Below are 19,613 nucleotides of genomic sequence, written 5' to 3'. Positions count from 1 at the left end.
TGAGTCTCCAGATTGAGCAAACGGTATAGAAGTATCAGTTGACCTAGAGAGTGCCGCAGTCAATACGGCAAGTGCAATGGCAGCTAGTGGTGAATCTGTTGATCACGCTATAACAGGTATGAACACACTTAGTCCATCTTGCTGAGGCTTTCATTGTGTTTGTTTGCAGAGGATGTGCTACTCATAGATCCAAAACGTGTAATGCAAATGAAAAGCAGGGAGCTTGTCCGTCTTTGCAAAAAGCTAGGCATTACATTTGATACGATCTCTGATCAAGGACGCTCACAGTATGTCGAAGCTTTCTTGCAGCGTCTCAGTGATAGTGGAAATTTCATTCCTGCAAAAGCTGTAAGACCGGTTTGACTAGATAACGTTGCAGGTTTAACTACCTTTGCAAGTTGCTTTGACGTACCATCTAGCTATAGACAATTGGCGTTGTACATCCCCTAATTTGTTCACGGCCTCTATTTTGTTCACGCACAATTCGTTTGCTGTAGTAACTAGATATGCTCGATGCTAGAAAAGAAACCATGTCAGTGCTACCAGTTGCTTATTTGGTCTGAACAAACAGTCCAGTTGTGCTAGTTAGGAGGAGTCGACCCTGCTACAGCGAGACACTAAATTTTTGTAGCTGCATGTATTTGTTTACCGCAACTAATTTCGTACGTCTCAAATCGCCAATTACCCAAAGAGAAACTTGAAGATTCGCTTTGTCTACTTGTAGTATCAGTCTAGCAGCAGTCTCAGAGATCAAGCTCGGCTAGTCTAGAGCTTCTTCTCATTCCGGTTCTCGTCTTCGGGCAAACCCTTGATCATGAGCGGAAAGGGATTTGTTACTGCGTGTAGGGTCTACTTTTCCCCTAATGCAGTTTGATCTCTCTGTAATCTTGTCTTGGACAAATTTGGGATTACTTTTGGGATGTGAAAGACGAGCTCTATATACGTAAAATTCTTTGAGAGATTTATTATTCCGCTACCTCCTCTAGCAGCTGTAAACTGGAGCATGGTTGCAGTACTTTCAACTACAAGAAGCCATGTTAATAATATCTTCCATCCATCCTTTTTGGATGTCTTGCCAGCATATTTTGATACAACAGTACGCACGTCACTGTGGCCTAAATTTGTAACCGTTGCAGCCCTACCCTGGAGAAGCGACGGCTGGTGTTGGGGAAAACAAAAAGATAAGAAACACGATGACGATGATGTGACATTTGCGGAGGCACTGTTCTAGCCCCTAGTGGTTGAGTCTCTTGGTTTCTGGTCAGCGCAAAGCTTGGAAACGTCGAAAATCATCGTGAAGAAAGCTGCCTTACACAACAAATTTACTGTCAGTCGGTCAGTTTGCAACTAACTTGGACGGTTGTCTGTCTTTCTGTCTGTGAAAGAACGAATTGATGCTAGACTGACTTTAGATAAACGGTTCTTAGAAGGTAGTCGTGGGACGGATTGCACTTGTTAGTTTGCTTTTTATGCATTAACGATCGAAAAGATAATATTTGTTTGTGTGTGTGTGCGTGCGTGCGTTCATGCGTGGTTCAATTATGAGGATGTTGCATGTATTTGGTGAGTGGAAACATTAGGGACCATTGGGTTGCAGGCTTATGTTTAGGATGAGCATTTGCGTAAATCCCTTGGCAATATACTCAGACACAATTGCCTCTCTTCACTCAAAGTATGCAGTAAATGAGTCTTTTGACTGGGTTGGCAGCTTCTACTGACTGTGACTCTAGCATTTGCTACTGAGTTTCTAGGTGAAACTTTGAGTGTCTAAATCTCGGTTGGTGGCACATTTCAGTGCTTTTGCATGTCATTGGCCCTGCTCCAGGATATCAACACATGCCCACAGTTCTTTAAAGCAGCTCACTAAATCCCAGCTAGTCTCTTTTGCCGTGAGTATAGGTGCGTGCGTGGCGTGTGTCTGCATGTGTCTGTGTCTGTGTCCGTGTTTGTATTACTAGGTCGCCAACAACTGCTTACTGTTAAACATCAGCGACTGGGTTTCCAGGATGTAGTTCCAGCGGTAGCTTTTGCCACTCACCCCAATTCCTTACTTTAGATAATTTCTTCTCGTTGTACGGACTCAGGTTTCCTTTTCCTTTTTTCCATTATTCCTTATTTCTTTTTTCTTTCTTTCTTCCTTTTTCTTTTTAAGAACTGCCCAGTGTTTTTCTATTGGATTTAGGTCAGACCTCTGACCTGGTCAAGCTAATGACAGCATTCCACTAATCTTTTGCCATTTGATAACACGTTTTTGCACAGTGAACACACACGCGCGCGCGCACACACACACACACACACACACACACACACACACACACACACACACACACACACACACACACACACACACACGCACCTAAAAAATCTAAATGTCAGGAGCTGCCTCTCAGAGGTTACGCCCCCCCCCCAGCTGTTAAGCTGGGCCCTGTGCGCTACTCAGGGAACTCTGGGCCTGCGCTAGCAAACTCCTGGAGCCGGGCCAGGCACTCGCAGAAGCACCGACTTGTGAAGTCGACTGTGGTGTGAGCACCCGAAGTCTCACCAGGACCCCAGTGGCTGATGTCACATCACAGCCATGGCCGCTTAGGACCCCAGTCATTGACCAGGTACTAATTTATACTCCTGAGTCGAGAGAAGCAAATGTGTGTTAGTTTCATGCTTAAGAAGATTATGCCATAGCTCAGCATCACTGTGACTTGAACTTGCGATCCTTTAAGGTCCCGGATGTAAACACTCCATAAGATGACTCTCTAACCAACTGAGCTATCGCACCACACACACACACACACACACACACACACACACACACACACACACACACACACACACACACACACACACACACACACACACACACACACACACACACACACACACACACACACACACACACACACACACACACACACACACACACACACACACACACAGCAAACTGGGCTAACTAGGGTGCTAACTGGGGTTTGTGCGCTGCTCAAGAGAACTGATGTAATTTGGCCCAACGGGGCTTTATTGCTGCTCATTCGCTATATCGTAAATCGTCCACTCTTCTTCTCGTTGTGGTCAGGCTAATAAGGTCTGCATGAGGCTCCATGTTTTGAAAGATGGCCTTGTAAGAAAAAGCATGTGGCTTTCTCTGGCAATTACTGCCGTATGACGCGGGTTTTTTATTTATTTGCATGCATATTTCCCTTCCTAGTCTTGTTTGCCACTGATCAGTTTCTTTGTTAACAAGTTCAACTTAGCTTTATGGCTCTGCAGCTGACATTTTCATCTCTCTCATCTCTATGCCGACAATCTCTGATCTCTCGAGTGGCGAGTATTTGTCGTGACATAGAAGCTGAGAATATCTTAGAACAGTCTTTTCGTACTTTTTGGCATGCGTAAGAGATCTAAAAGACTCTCTATCAATTCTGCTTGCTATGAGAGATGTGGAAAGATAGCTAGAAAAAAATATATATCTAGATTTGATGTACAGCACTAATATATATATATATATATATATATATATATATATATATATATATATATATGAGCTTCAATATCTATTTGCTCACAATTGCGTTGGAAACATTAATTGTAGAGTAATGCCTTACCTGTTATTGCGGTTTTGTAGCCTTTGGCGTCAGCGTTGGTAAGAGTCAAAGAAAAGCGAACTCACTTACAAGAAAAGATGCTCCCTCTCATTGACAAAATAGAGTCTTTTCTCAACAAAAGTGATTTAAAGCGTTGGTTGAATAAATTAGGCAGCAAGGAGTGGATTGATCAAGTGAAATTCCAGACGATTAGAGAAAAAATTGAAAAAGAAGTACCAAAACTACTTGTTTGTGGTGAGACTCTGTTTTGTTTATGATGTAATTATTATACTGAGATTTTAGAGTAACTGTTAATAATTACTTTACAGGTTGTACATCTGCAGGAAAAAGCTCGATGTTAAATGTTTTATTGGGAGAAGAACTACTTCCTGTTGGGCACGATTCTGCTACTTCAGTACTGTGCGAAATATGCTATACAGAAAAAAGGGACGAGAAAGCTGCAATCGTATACCTCAGAAAGGGAAGCAAGGAAAGAAAGCAAAAGCTAAACTTGTGTGACGCAAAAGATCGATCACTGTTTCAAGATTACCTTCTCAACGGGCGAGATTCATCAAAACACCCGAAAGATGCTAACGAAGAAGAAGATTGCTTCAGAGTGGAAATGCTGCTGCATCTAGACTTTCTACAGGTTAGCTATATACTGTATTCTAGTTGCAAATCTGCTTCTTGTGTGATAAAATCCACAGTTCAAATGTATAACAATGCCAGCTCAACGTCAAGTCAGTTTTCACAGTATATATCTAAATACGGATAATGTTTGTCAGGCGTTTGTTGAGGCGGGATAATAATTCGTCGAGACCCATAGGCTGATAGAGGAGAGATGTCCTGGGGTCAGGACCCCTCCTCTTCAACGACACGCTTACCGCAGCCGAAATATCAAATGAATGTTGTCTGTTGTGTTATTAAAGTGGACGTACCTTATTAATGTTTTGATGAATTGTTAATTCGTTCAATTCTAAACTTATATGCCTTTAATTAATTATCTAATGAATATGCTAGGAAATTAACCATAATGCAGATTGAAGTGAGTTTGTTCGTTCCGAAGGTCATACAGATTTAGCTAATGATACAACTGGACCCCTCTTTTGAAAAATTCTGTATCTGCGCCTGGAGGCCTGCGGCGAATATTTTATACATGACCGTAAACGGTAATACTTTGCTTGGATTAGAATGGTCTTTCTTAAAGGTCATTACAGAGCAAACATTAACTAGACAATACGTTACAGCACAAATAAAAAATTCTGTGTGCAGCAAGCACTGCGAGAAAGAACATCTTGTTTTCCTCGTCTAAACTAGTTTTACGGTATCCGTAGGAGCTGCGCGTTGGTGAGTAACACGTTGCAACAGAGTTTTCTGACCGTCTACTGAAACGTCTCGCTCTAGCTAGACAATACATATTTGTTGAAACCCTGCAGCTGTCATAGAAATAGACATGCAAACTTACTAGTAAGTTAGATTACGTATATACACATAAGCCTGCTAGATATTTGTCGTTTCGCGCGATCATGATCAAGACAATTGAAATGTACAGTATAAGTATGCAGTCAGTTCCGTTCTAACGACAGTGGTATGGTATATTTGTCGACCTATAAATTGATATCGGCAAACATTGACTATTGACAGTGTTAGATACAGCAAAGTGTGGTAAGGATTGGTCAAACTGTAGTACTGGATGTGCGAATGGGTGGCATTAAGCTTCTAGAGGTGTTTCTCGATTACACACAATCCCTAGCTACAATACAAGAGAATGGGCCGACGGAACTTTGTGAGGCTCTTTCTTCGCCGTTTGCTCACTTGCATGAATCGTTCCTATACTAATCTGTAGTCTGCCACGGAAACGATTTTTTGAAGTAGGTCTTGTAATGAAACGTGTTCGTGGGGAAGACAGATTTGAGGTTCATGTGTACATATATATATATATATATATATATATATATATATATATATATATATATATATATATATATATATATATATATATATACTAGGAGTTTGATGGAGAGCTATATAAAACCACCACCCTTTGTGTTGTGCGACCCGGATTAGAAGCCTCGTTAGGCTCGTCCATAATCAGTGTAGACTTGTACTTGTATACTTGTAGGATTTGTATTGTATAAATGTAAACCTGTTTGAGTTATCACGGATATAAAATTTAGCTTGCGTTGAATTAGGGTATTGTGCTTGTGGACAGTCCTGGAGTAACTGCAGACAGTGATTTGGCGGCTAAAGTGAATCTACTTGAACACTGTCGTCACAATACGCATTGCGGAGTTGTGTATGTTCTGGATCCGTCAGCAAGATCAAGTGAAGAAGCCTCTAAGGTAGGTTTCTAGAAATAATTTACTAGTAGGTTAGGTTGCTAAAATTGTCTTGTTATTTTGATGCTACAGTCTCTTAATTAACGAACTTCTGACTCTCTCTTTCAACTAAACGTTTAGTTAATAACTGGGTAGATTTGTAGATAACTATAGGTAATGGTGTAGACTTGCTATTTAGTAACGCAAGTAGCAAAGTAGAGCTCAAGCAGCTGACACAAGTACATTATAAGGTACAAACTGTAAGGTGTAATTCTCTACTTTAAATTTCCACAATGCAATAGTGTTCGTCATGTTTAATTACGTCGTCACGAAAGTCTTCTTCACTCAGTAAACGTTTTGAGACTGTGTCACTACTTACAAGACGGCAACAACTAAAGAAATGTGAAACGTCTTAGCGTAATGTTCTTTATTTAGGTAGTGTCTCTTCTATACGGACACTATATTTGAATCTGGTAGTCTACGCACACAGTACCTTTTGTTAAGTATTTCCTTAAAATCGCCAGCTCTTGTGAAAAGCAAGTGGCACCATTATTATATCACTGGGATGACAGCTCCAATAAACATGCTTGCTCCATAAAAGTTGATTGCAATCGCATTATCGGTTTTCATTTCAAACTTTTCTAGACTGACGATTCGAAATACTTGCTCGCAGCTTGGTTTCTAGAGAAAGCCATTTGAAGCAAATATAACGTAGGTCGGGAGACAAATGAGCGGACGGTTATGCTACAACAATGGATTACAATAGCTATACTAGTCTGTTACGATGGCTACGCAGTGCTAACTTCTATGATTTAATTTTCTTTTTACCAGACTCAAGAATGGCGATCGCAAGCGCAAATTTGCACTCGAAAGTTAGCAGATTGTGCTCGTAGACGCGAGTACACAGTCTTAAAAGTACTAAAAATCTTACATCGCTTTAATACTAAACAATGAACACGTGCAATTTTCCTCGACTCTAAAAAAACGAGCAGTAATACTGACAACCAGCATTTTGTGAGCAGGCGGGAGGACTTGTTCAAGCGTTTATAGAAGAATCCGACAGTTTTACAATTGCCAGTTCGGCTCTTTTTGTCGCAAACAAATGGGATCTAGTTGAACAGGAGCAAATTGTTCACGAAGTATTGTTGCAGCATCTAGCAAAGCTATGGCCTGGATTTCAAGAACATCAATTAGTAACCATTTCTTCTAAGTTATCTGCCCGTTATTTGGCGGTAGGAGAGGTTGATTCAAATGTTGAAACGTTATGTAAAGGAATCGCAGATGTACTTGCCTTTGGAGTTGAGAACATAATCGTGGAAGCTGCAAAGTAGGAACTGTAGCAATTTTACTTTACTAAATTCCTTTTATTAATAGCTATACAATCTTGTTAGATTATGTCTCGACCTTCTGCAATTTATTTCTGACGCTGTTCACCGCACTTTACGCAGTTTCAACATGCGTCCAGAAAAACGAGACGCCAAATGGAATCGAGACAGGCGATGCTTAGAGCGGCAACAAAACGATTATAAGAACGGAAAGTTAGGCGACATGGTAAAACAGCTACAGTCCAAAATTGCCAGTTTTTCTCAATGTTTGGAAAGTTGTTACAAGTCAGGAGAATTAGAAGACACGATCACAATGTTGGCACAAGAAAAGTCTAAACAGCTAAAAGACTTCACAGCTTCTGATCAGCGCAAAATCGTGGGTTTTTTCATTGTTGAAACTCTTATGGAGACAATAGAAAATCGTATTGAATACACTGAAATTAAGAATTGGTGCGAAAATGATCTGGAAGTGATGAAAGCTTGCGCTGACGTTGGATTGCGCCTTCCAGACGTATCGACTCGTAATAGTACATCTAGAGCTTCTTTAGACCACTGCATCAGCGGCTCGTCAAAGGAGACCATGCTAGAACGTTTTTCGTTGTCAAAATTGGCCACGTTGTTACGGTTGCCACCTAGATTTGTCAAATTGTTGGTACGTGTATCTACTTTAGGTTTTTACGATTTGGTCAAGATTATACCAAATTACGTTATAAATGACTTACACGGCAAACGATCGTTTGAGCAGCAAGTAACAAAATATTTCAACGAATATTTTCTCAGTTTACTTTGCAATAATAAAGCGAAATTAAACAAGCTGTTAGAAGAATTGTTATCGAATGAAGTTCTTTCTGTAAAACTGTTACTTGATGACGTTCCCCAAAAGCTTGCCAAAGACTTTCGAGATCTAAACATCTTAGCACAACAAGATGAACTACATGCGAACGAATACAAGCGTTTACTCGACGAAACAACCGATATTTGGAACCAGCTAGCAGAAACAGTCGTCAAATTAAACATTCACAAATGGCGCAAAGACTCTCTCACAACATTATGTTCGAAATCTAGTGAAACATCGTACGCAACATCGACATTGGAAGACGAGATTTTTGATGCACGTCTGCAGCCTTCAACGTTGGCCGGACGTTTTGATGAAAGTGTAGTTGTAGAGATTGTCAATCAAAGGTCGACATCAACAATTGAAATGCAGAAAATATTGACAGTGGCTCTACACAGGTAAAAGTGACAATGTAAATTATATCTTGCATGCTTTTCACTTTCTTATTTTACTACAGCTTTCAACTCAGACATGAAAATATCATCAAAGTTTTTGGATCCGTGCTGCTCGAGTCAGAAACTTCAACTGTCGGCTTACTCTTTGAGCAATGTATGAAAGTGCAAGCTTCAAATGAGATATTTTCACGAGACGAACAAAGTCCAAGAAAACTCGAGAGAGTCAATGAGATGGCGCTTCAACTCACGAATGCTATTTGTTTTTTGCACGATCGCGCAATTGTTTTCGGTGGCTTCAAAACGGATGACTTAAAGGTACAGACTACTGTGTTTGTTAATACTGTCGTTGTGTTGATACGTTTGTGACAGATTTCTTCTGATGGTGTGATTAAACTTGTTCCTCCTCCATTCAGCAAACCGTTGTGGTCGTTAACTTCTAACCTTGAGAGTCCCTTCCACAACGATGTTACATACGTTGCTCCTGAAGTTCTCTCACATTATTTGTACGACGAATCGGCTGACGTCTACAGTCTAGGAATTATACTGACTGAAATATGGAATGGCCGTCGTGCTTATGACGCAGACGAAACAAGTTTGCTTGAAACAGTTCTGGAGTTTAAAGACAAGGTGGAGAGTGGTGAGATGAGACCAAGAAGCATAATCCAGCTGTCAGAAACTTATGAGCTTCTAGGCAGTGAGAAGGCTCTAAAATCATTAGCGGTTAGATGGCAAGACCTCGTTGATTTGTGTTGGAACAACGAGTCGGCAGAAAGACCAACAGCAGCGAAAGTTCGTGAGAAACTGGCGGAAGCGTCCCAGGCGTCGTAACTAAAACATATAGACAAGAATTTATGTTTACTTTTACAGCAATGTTTGCTTTGCATCTCTAATTTTTGCACGTGAAAGCTGATACAACTATTATATTGCGGTAATTTGTTTTTATTTTGTGACGTTGTTTTACTGTTGAAAGACGTTATACTATATGCAGCCCTGCACAAAAGTGAGATTTATGTATCGTATAACTTTGGCATGTTATTCGGTCACTTTGAATTCATGCGGTTACTCTTGAGATTAACTTGACAAATGGTCGTCATTCTACAATTACTTAACTAAGTTAAATGGTTAATTAATAAAATTACTTTAACTGCATAACACAAGAAAGGTTAGGTAATAAATTACGTTTTACCTGCGGTACCGGTACCATGGTCGTTACTATGAAAGAATGAAAGGGTTTTCATTTCGGATAAATAGCAAAGCAGTTTTCCTTCAAGTCGCAAAAGATTGCACCCCAGCCACTATAAACGCCGTTACTAATACCGACTATTTTGCGTAAACAACATTACTCCGTGACTGCCGTCTCACGGTACGGTACCACCTGCGCATCGACGCGTAGACTCCGAGGGTTAGTCACACGTGATCTTCAAGCAATGGCGACACCTGCTGCTGAACAAGACGACGACATCACGGATGACGAAGCTTCTTTTCCTTTGACGTTTGCACCGGAAGTAGAAGAAGCTATAGCTTCGGTAATTGTTGAGGTCCCCACCAGAGGTGACGAAGTGGATGTGTGATCTGTTGTGGCTTTACTATACAGGTTTTACCCAGCCAGGATCCTCTCGATAGTCCGGATTTCAACCCTGTAGATTACATTAACCAACTGTTTCCAACAGAACAGGTAGGCGTTATTAATTATTATTATATGTGAAATTTTAGTTGGTTGTCCATCATATGATCATCTGCCATCTAGCTGATCACTACGATATCAATATAACGTTGACAGTTGTAATTTAGTTTGTGATTTTAGTCTTTAGCGAACATTGATGAGAAGATATCAAGGATGCGTGTAGCTATCAGGTATGGATGACAAGACTTTATTGTGTCTATTTGGTCCAAACAGTCAATATATCTCATTATTAGTTTGGCATGTATACACACTTAAACATGAATATTATTATTGAGTTGTAAGAAAATACTGTATTCAAATATAGAGACTACAATCTATGTTTTTAACAACAAACACCAACTTGAGCTTCTAAACAAGAACAGTCTTTGGTCAAGGTGGTGTGCCCTGTGGCATACATCTCCTGGTTTGTTGATTTATACAGTAGACCCTCGCATATTCAACCCCCTTTGTGCAAGCCACGAAGGACTAGGGGTCGGATAAGTGAAAAGAACGGATAATCAAAGCATCAGAGTTCCAACCGTACCATGGAGTTGCAGTCTGCTTTTTTGAGTCCTAGTATGTACATGGTCTGAACTCTGAAACATGTACAATGCGTTAGTGATAGAATGATTGCACAAAGGTGTAAGTAATACATGTACTATATGCAACCTACAATCACCAAACTAATCCTAGAAGCCTCCTCATCTTTCGTCACCATCTCTGCACATTGTCACTGTGCTTGTGCAAACGGGCTTGTGATGTCGTATCCGCTTTGCAAAAATGGTCGGATATGTGAGAGTCTACAGTACTGACTAGTAGTATAGACGTGCAGCTCGGGGTTCAATATTGGCTTGATTAGGATCAGTACTTTCTGCACACTTAGAGTACTTTTCAAAAGTGTTGTTATTTCTTTTCAAAATTTACAGTACAGACATAGTTAAAGAAAGTACTTAGACTTGGAATTTCAATATAGTGCAAAGATCACACATCAGTCGAGATTTGTTTTGTTACATTTTAGCTACAGCTTGTATTTGATCGCGGCCTTTTTTCAAAGTAATGTGATATATAGTTTTGTTCTTTTGATCTTTCAAGTTGATTGCATAGACTCGCCTATGGTTCAAACACTAGTATACTCTAGATACAACAAACAATTCATAAACTGTTGATTGATGTGTAGTGTGTTATCTGTGACATGATGGCATCTTTAGTTTTAGTGTGTAGTGTGATGTGATGGGTGTGTGTGGGTGTGGGTGTGTCTGTCTGTCTGTCTGTTTGTCTGTCTGTCTGCCTGTCTGTCTGTCTGCTTCCTCGCCTACCTGGATGACGTCTTCATCATGGGCCATCCTTCTGACATTCAACCCGCCTTTCAAGCACTGAAACAATCGTTTTCTGCTATTGGTTTGTCCATCGCCGACCACAAGTGTGAGATCTATTGCCCTTCAAGTTCTGCTTCCTTAGAAGGCTTTGACAACACATCAGTGTCTCATGATGGAATCATCACTTTGGGCACACCCATTGGCACAAAACCGTATGTCGTCTCCTCTTGCTTAAACATATCAGAGTCTAACTTTTCTTTGTGTGACGAATTTGTTAAATTGGGAGACGTGCAAAGTGCTATGCTGCTCCTAAGAGGCCCTCACGTTCCCTGCCTGAATTACCTGGCACGCTCAATTTGTCCTGAGTCGCTCACAAAAGCTGCTAAAACACACGATTCTCAGACACGAATCACATTCTGCCGCATTCTTGGACTCGACCTGATTGAAGATCGAAAGTGGCACCAAGCCGCTTTGCCTATTAGGCTAGGTGGTTTTGGCATGACTTCTTTGGCCACCATGAGCCGACCTGCTTTTGTTTGCTTCTTGGTGTCATGCAACAGCCGAGTTACCACTTCGTTTTCCTTCTCTTATTCTTGTCATAGACAGCCTTGTCATCTCACCAAGGCAAGCCTTAGGTAAAGCATTGATGCAGTCCATTCCTGTAGGAGAGACTGTTTCTTCTCTCCTTCATCTACTGGAAAGATTCAACATCAGCTATACACATCTATTGCTAAACACAAGGCAGAGCAGTTGATTAGTGAAGCCCCTGGAGCTTGGTTAAACGCAATCACAACGTCAGAAGTGTTCGCACTTGATACACACAAATTTCGTTTGGCGACCTTCTTGAGATTGGGCTTGTCCATCCACCTTTCCGATTGGATGACCACATGTAACTGTGGAGCCACCCTAGATGGCAGTGGGTACCATCTGTTAACATGGAAATCTGGTGGTGGGCCAGTTTGGTCACATAAAGCCATAACATCAACTTGGTGCGACTGTCTTTGAGAGCTAAATGTGCACCATCGAAGAGAGCCACGACATCGCTATTTAAATTCAAATGATATACCAGACATTGTGGCATTTGACCCCGACAAGGGTTGCAACGTTGACCTGGATATAGCTCTGGCACACCCTTGGAGCTCTGTTATATTTTCAAGGTCATCTGAGTCAGATGGTGCTGCTGCAGAAAGAAGAGAAGATAGGAAGAAGGCAAAATATGCAAAGAAAAATCTACCAGGTGGATCAACAGTCAGTTTTATTCAATTAGTTATAGAACATTTTGGACGATAGGGTGAGATGGGAAAAAACTTTCTGGAAAGGCTAGCCAAGAAGTCACGTGATGAACTTGGTCGACCTAACGCTGCTGAGTTTTTGGACATCTGGGGAAAGAGATTCTCAAATCATCTTCAGAAGTGCAACGCAAAGGTCATCATGAGAAAATCTCAGCTCTGACAAATGACATTGACTGTACTGTAGATTGCTGTACCCAGTTTTTCAGCCACTAAGTTAGCTCCGGGTAGTCTGCATTGTTCTCTTTTAAGTGTTTCATGTTTTCTGTCTGTCTGTCTGTCTGTCTGTCTGTCTGTCATTTTTCCTGTCTGTCTGTCTGTCTGTTTGTCTGTCTATCTGTCTGCCATTACAAAAAATTTCATAAATGAGCTATAGCACCCAAGCAATAGCTAATCTACGTGTCCATTACATCTAGTACGTACATGGTTAAAACTAAAATGCACACTATATACGCACTAAATACACACATACACATTATGACTAGACGAAAGGGACCTATGGTCCCGGTCTCTAAATTTTATGACTGTCCACTGAGAGCTGAAGTCTTCTTGCTGCTGTATTCGTTGAGGAGAGAGGAGAACTTCTTTGTAAGGGTCTTGCTATTGCATTTTTGGAGTTGGACGGCAAATCTCTTCCTCCAATAGTCCAGGAATTCTGGGGCATTTGGTTTGCTCTCCTCATTGACTGAACTGCGCGATAGATGTTGCAGATATTGAAACTCTTTTTTACTCCCCATCTTTCAAAGTGCTCGAAGACAAGGGGTATCATTCTCACACAGGCACCGCCTGGTCTCTTCTCTGAATTGTACTTCTTCCATTTTGTCTTCACGCCTCATAGCCGCTGCCCCATCAGTGTATGCGGAGTTGGGAAAGGTTTCAGAGCTCCAGGGATAGGCGAGAGATATATCTAAGTCGATGGTAGATCCTGACTGTGTGTCAAAAACAACAATATCCAGCCTATCCTCGGTGTTTGTATAGCGATGGCATGGCTCTCTACAGTGGTGTATGTGTAGACTTCTCAGACAATCTGGCTAGCTGTCTGTCTGTCTGTTTGCCTGTCAATACATATGTTTAAAGTTCAACACTATTACATTCTAAATGGTTCCAGCAAGGAAAAGGAAAACATGCTACAACAATATCTGTCTGTCTTTCTGTCTGTCTGTCTGTTTGTCTATTTGTCTGTCTGTGCATGTGTGCATGTGCACTTTTGTGCATTAGTTGAATTGAGTAGGTACTTATAAAATCTTCTTGCATTAGACGTTTAGATAATGAGATAAGAGACGCTGTTCGAGGTCAGACTAATGTAGGCCATGATGGTCGTCAGGTAACATACATTCATTGGCACTTTTACAGAAACCAATTACACACATGGTACCATTGCTTCATTTTAGTCACTGGAAGAAGCCCAAAGAGCAATTCAAGAATTGTTTGTTCGGATTAGAGACATCAAAGCTAAAGCTAACAAATCAGAACAGATGGTGCATGAGATGAATAGCAAAGAGACATTGTTCTGACATTGATGCTTATTAGGTAAAGGAAATCACGCGTGACATCAAGCAACTCGATCATGCTAAACGACATCTTACCACATCAATCACGACATTAAATCATCTGCACATGCTTGTTGGAGGAGTAGATACACTGAAGTATATTTCACTTTTTGTTGTTTTGTATCAGAGTGAGTAGATAATACGTCATTGGTATCCATACAGAAACTTGATCAGAAGACGTGAGTATGGTGAAACTCATCAGCTTCTACAAGGTGTTGTCAATGTTGTGGATCATTTCAAGAAATATCTTGCTATACCACAGATACGACAACTTGCTGACGAGTTAGACCAATGTGGTTCCAGTTACTAATGATGATCTTAATTAGTTAATTGCATTTTTAGAGTTCACGAGATGCAACGCGAACTTGGTTCACAAATATTGTCTGATTTTCGTGATTTCTATGAACGTCAGGGAAAAGCGGTAAGGATTTACATGAACTACGTACTAGCAAGCCAAGCTATGTATGTAACTTCCTTGATATAATAGCATGTTCAAACTGATCAGCTGGCAGACGCTTGTGCTGTTGTTCAAGTTCTTGATGCACAAGTAAGGTAAGAACACCAACACTTGTTTGAGTGATTTTTATATGCAGTTTGGGAAGTTACAGAGTATAGTTTTAATGACCAAAAAGGTTGGATGTTTGTGTGAAATTTGTAGTAGAGTTAGACAGTTAGACATTGGTTTACAGTTATCTTTTTTTAGACTTTGTAGCATTAGTGTAGTTGCTGTAGAGGTAGGTTATGATTGGATTTATTCGTAATTGAAGATATGCAGTCTAGCACTGTGCGAGTAGCTTTTAGTGAAATGCTAAGGTGTGCTTGGTGATTGGCTGTCACATCTCTGTACGGCATCAGTTATGGAAAATTCTTTATTTAATTAACTTTGTTATATATTATTGTTGCTAAGCTAGCTTAGATCATTTCGTCTGTGCATGCTTTTGTGTGTGTGTGTGTGTGTGTGTGTGTGTGTGTGTGTGTGTGTGTGTGTGTGTGTTTGTGCATGTGTGTGTGTGTGTGTGTGTGTGTGTGTGTGTGTGTGTGTGTGTGTGTGTCTGTGTCTGTGTCTGTGTCTGTGTCTGTGTGTGTCTGTGTGTGGTGTGTCTGTGTGTGCGCGCGCATGTGCATGTATGTACTTTTTATTGTTTGATTGGTAAACATTATAGTCTGATTATAACTGTTAAGTAACTGTTTGTGTGTTGTCTAGTTTGTAATATTGTTTTACGACTGACACCTTTCTATCATGTTAATAGACAGGATCTTATTCAATGGTATGTCGAGCTACAGTTAACTGAATACAACGTTGTGTTTCATGAAAGTGAAGAGGTGACGTTAGTCTTTATATCAATAATTAGTTGTCAACATTCTGATTTACTTTGTATTGCATTAACATCAACTTTAGGTTGCATGGTTAGACAAAATTGACAGACGATATACATGGCTCAAACGCTTACTAATCCAATACATAGACGAAGGGGCAAAAATATTTCCACCTTCATGGGGAGTGGATGAACGGATCTGTGAAAGGTTTTGTGAAGTCACAAGGTGATTTATGTAACATTCAGTGTATCTAGGTTAATTCAAATTTGACTAAGCGTTATGGCATTGCAGAGTAGAGTTGTCTAAACTGATGAAAAACAAAGCGGCACAGTTGGAAGTGAAGTTGCTTCTGTTTGCAATACAAAAAACGACATCGTTTGAAAAACTTCTGGCACAGCGATTTGCCAACAGTGTACTGCAGACAGAGGACGAAGAGGTAAATAACAGGTATGAGTATGATACGTCACGGTCTTTACAGTAATTTTTGTAGGAAGTAACAGAAGTGGAAGAGAACTCAGAAAAAGCTACTGAGCAGTCAGAGGTAGATTGGAGTAAATAAGTGTCGCTGTCAGAGCATGCACTATATTGCACTCAAATTTATTTGAGAAGAAGTTTTAGCCAGATTGTAATTTGAATGGTATTGCAATGAGTAAATTCTTAAACAGGTATGCAATATAGTTTTATATGTTGTACATTTGACGTTGTGTTGTATTTACCGTTGATACTACTTGCGTGTGACTACTTTGTTTACAGGAGCCGTCTTCACAGCAACCGGCCAAAAAGGACTCTCCATTTTTAGGCATGATATCTCGTTGTTTCGAACCTCATCTTAATGTCTACATTGAATCACAAGACAAGTTGTGTTTTGCTTGTTACAGACCGGACATAATTTTTACAAATTTTTCTTATATTGTTTAGAAACCTGGGAGAGTTGATTGATCGATTTGTTCAAGACTACAAGAGCCAGGGTGCACCGACCGCAGTGGTAGAGGGAGGTGGTGTGGTCCTGCCGAGTTGCGCTGACTTGTTTATATTCTACAAGAAGTCGATGGTTCAGTGCTCTCAGCTTAGCACCGGGTTGCCCCTACTTGAGTTAACAGCAGTCTTCAAGAAATATTTGAAAGAGTATAGTGCAAGGCTACTTACAGCTAATTTACCAAAGTAAGCGCTTTGATGTGATGGACTTCTGTGTTGCTGCTTGTGATGACTTTTGTACGTATTGTCAAAGTCATACTTGAATTTTGCATATGTAATGCAAATGTTTACTAAGACGTTTTTAATAATAAATAAATAGTTATTTGTGCCTTTGCCAGAGTGTGCGGCAGTGCAGTGTATGGATGCTTGTTTGTTTATCTGTCTGATCAAAGAGTCATTTCAGAAGATAATGTAATGTGTAGGTTTGTGTAGGATATGAGGTCTGTCTTATAGTTAGCATTGTAGTCAGTTGCTGAGGGCCCGAACGATTGCCTGACTTCATTAAACTGTTGAACTCTGCTTAATTAATGTGCTAAGACTTGTCGTTGCATATGGATGTCACGTTATACTAGCAAGTTTAACAATTTTTTGTATTTTAGACTTTTTAGTTTTTGACACTGAAGGAACAGACTCGCCTGTAAATGACTACTGATGATGGGTCTAATGGTTTCCTAGAGTCATTAGTTCCGTTGTCTAATATTTAGGGCATCTTTTTAAAATGTCATTTACCTTAGTAGCATAATGTATCTGAAGTAGAATTAGACTGCAGCTGGCATATAGTCTACTTATCTGTGCAATATATCTGGTAGATGGAATATCCAAAGATATTTTAAGTGTTGAAATAATAATATTTACAGCAGATAGAATGTATTGTGTTATCAGGCTTTACAAGTCTCTCACACACTTGAATAACAACTAGTTATTTGCAGGGTTCGGTGTTGATTGACTTGTCATTTCGAATTTCAACCTTGTACATGAGCTTCATTAGCTTTAGTTTCTTGAACACAAGATTTACGTTCTTTTCTGTTTTACTGTACTGCACTAGGTGCGGCAATGTTTTCACAGGTTGAATTTATGTTACTTGAATATTTTCTATTAATTTTATGAAGCCTTTCTGTTTGTGTGATAGATGTTTTTGTTAAACTGTTGCTTGTTAATTAAACAGCTTGATGTATTTGACTATACACATATCTTGTTTATAGAGCAACCAGTGGAGGTGGGCTTGGAGGTCTACTAAAGGAGTCTGAGGTAAAACTAAGTACCGATGAAGTCGCAAGATCATGTTGCATCCTCAGCACAGCAGAATATTGTCTAGATACAACGCAGCAGGTGTTCATATCTGTACGACAACCGTGGAGCATTACCATCATATCAATAAATTTATGTTGCAGCTGCAAGAAAAATTGCAGGAAAAAGTCGAAGCACAGTACCGTGAACAGATTGATATGAATGCAGAAATTGACATGTTTCATAGGTCAATTAATGCTATAAGCAGCATTTAAGTTAAGCTGGTGTTTAAAGTGGCTGCTCTTTTAGTATAATCTCCAGCAGCATTCAATTACTTGTTCAACATCTTGAGACAGCGTGTGAACCATCATTCAATGCAATGGTGAAGGTATAGATCATGTTTGTCATAATCAATGACTGTTTTTCTACGTTTGTGGCATTGTTTGCAGGTTCACTGGCAGGGAGTTGAAACGGTTGGCGACCAAAGCCCATATGTGACACAAATTGGGAGACATGTGCTGGAAGCTGTTCCTGTCATTCGTGATAACTTGGCATCAGCTCGCAAATATTTCACAAACTTTTGTCTGAAATTTGTGAAGTTATACCCATTCTTACTTTTCTTGGGATAAGTACTTAACAGAAGCTTGTTTCTTTTTTTATGATTCAGCTCATTTATACCCAAGTTTATCAACCAGCTGTATCGATGTAAACCTGTAAGCCCTGTCGGTGCTGAGCAGGTCTTGTAAAAATCAATGGCGTCACCTGGCATGGGGAAAAGTTAATGTGCGTTTGTTTAGTTGCTGCTTGATACTCACTCATTGAAGACAATTTTGTTGGAGCTTCCATCTGCAGGAGCAGTTGTAGTACGAAAAGCACCGCCAAGGTCAGTTGTTTTGGATACCAATGTAAGGAGAGATACTGATGTTTAGTGCACCAATTTGTTATAACATTTTTATTATGAACTGACATCACGAATACATAATGTTGTATAGCACAACAATGCTACAGTATGTAGTTTCATTCTGAAGTACTAAACATAATTTTAATAACAAGAAAATGTTGGAAACCAGTAATAGATTGTATATGCAAAGTTGTTTTCTCAAACCAAAATTCCTAATCAATTATAGTGATTGCATTTCATTGTTTTTCAGTTACATTAAAATTGTTGCAAAGGGACTTTCCAAGGCTGAAATGATTTTAAAGGTGCAATTCATCAGTGTGGTTGTCTGCATTGTTGACTTCATAACTGTATAAACATGTAACTTTTGATCTCAGGTGGTTATGGCTCCTCACGACCCAGCTGGTGCTTTTGTTGCCAATTACTTGAGGCTGTTGGAGGACATCGATCAGAGTGATTTCCAGCGTATTCTGGAATTGAAGGCAAGTCTCAATGTAGACGTTTGACTGTGACTGCTGAAAACTTACACAAATTGCTACTGTCAGGGATTGAAACGATCTGAGCAGAATCAGTTGATGGATGAATTTAGGAAACAGACTGCTAGCAAAGACCCAACGTCTGCATCCAAGAACGTCAAACCTCAAGGTCCTGCAACGAGTAGGATCAAGAAGTTGGAAAGACTGCTCAAGAAGCCGTTCTAGATGTTTGCTACAAAGATTCAGACCCCAAATCTTTGTCTACATGACTTCGTGTAATATCACAGATTCTACTGACTTGTTTACTTGAACTTGTAATATACCCGTGTAGTTATTTGTTAGGCTTGTGCGTTGCTATGAGTGCTCAGTTGGCAGCTACCTGACAACGTTGAGGTCACTGCATGTGTTCCCATCCCATCTTCCTATTTATATTGCCACACAGGCAAGGGGCCAG

At 40.1% G+C, this 19,613-nt stretch overlaps 2 protein-coding genes across 3 annotated transcripts; both read left to right on the top strand.

The window, feature by feature from the left end:
• Positions 1-50: 50 nt before the first annotated feature.
• LOC134195513 (uncharacterized) lies at positions 51-9,512 on the top strand. Of its 2 annotated transcripts, XM_062664549.1 has the most exons (9): positions 51-116; positions 170-348; positions 3,617-3,830; positions 3,905-4,224; positions 5,768-5,917; positions 6,916-7,220; positions 7,285-8,451; positions 8,511-8,763; positions 8,818-9,512. In XM_062664549.1, the coding sequence occupies exons 1-9, from the start codon at positions 77-79 to the stop codon at positions 9,274-9,276; spliced, it is 3,087 nt and encodes a 1,028-aa protein (XP_062520533.1). In that variant the 5' UTR covers positions 51-76; the 3' UTR covers positions 9,277-9,512. The 2 variants fall into 2 exon arrangements, with proteins under 2 accessions (XP_062520533.1, XP_062520540.1); XM_062664556.1 differs by lacking the exons at positions 51-116; positions 170-348 and adding an exon at positions 1,204-1,335.
• A 344-nt stretch (positions 9,513-9,856) lies between these two features.
• Positions 9,857-19,501, top strand: LOC134178104 (vacuolar protein sorting-associated protein 53 homolog). The gene is made up of 24 exons (XM_062644897.1): positions 9,857-9,974; positions 10,043-10,123; positions 10,253-10,302; positions 13,974-14,040; positions 14,108-14,194; positions 14,247-14,362; positions 14,429-14,548; positions 14,609-14,687; positions 14,754-14,818; positions 15,517-15,589; positions 15,666-15,808; positions 15,875-16,019; positions 16,074-16,124; positions 16,337-16,440; positions 16,502-16,744; positions 17,761-17,887; positions 17,950-18,032; positions 18,095-18,173; positions 18,235-18,383; positions 18,453-18,522; positions 18,583-18,668; positions 18,937-18,988; positions 19,061-19,165; positions 19,229-19,501. The coding sequence occupies exons 1-24, from the start codon at positions 9,876-9,878 to the stop codon at positions 19,382-19,384; spliced, it is 2,430 nt and encodes an 809-aa protein (XP_062500881.1). The 5' UTR covers positions 9,857-9,875; the 3' UTR covers positions 19,385-19,501.
• The last annotated feature ends 112 nt before the right edge of the window (positions 19,502-19,613 follow it).

Source organism: Corticium candelabrum, chromosome 1 (assembly GCF_963422355.1).
Source record: "Corticium candelabrum chromosome 1, ooCorCand1.1, whole genome shotgun sequence".
Classification (NCBI taxonomy): Eukaryota; Metazoa; Porifera; class Homoscleromorpha; order Homosclerophorida; family Plakinidae; genus Corticium; species Corticium candelabrum.
Note: the sequence above shows the minus strand (reverse complement) of the source record. Positions and strands in the feature narration are given on the sequence as shown.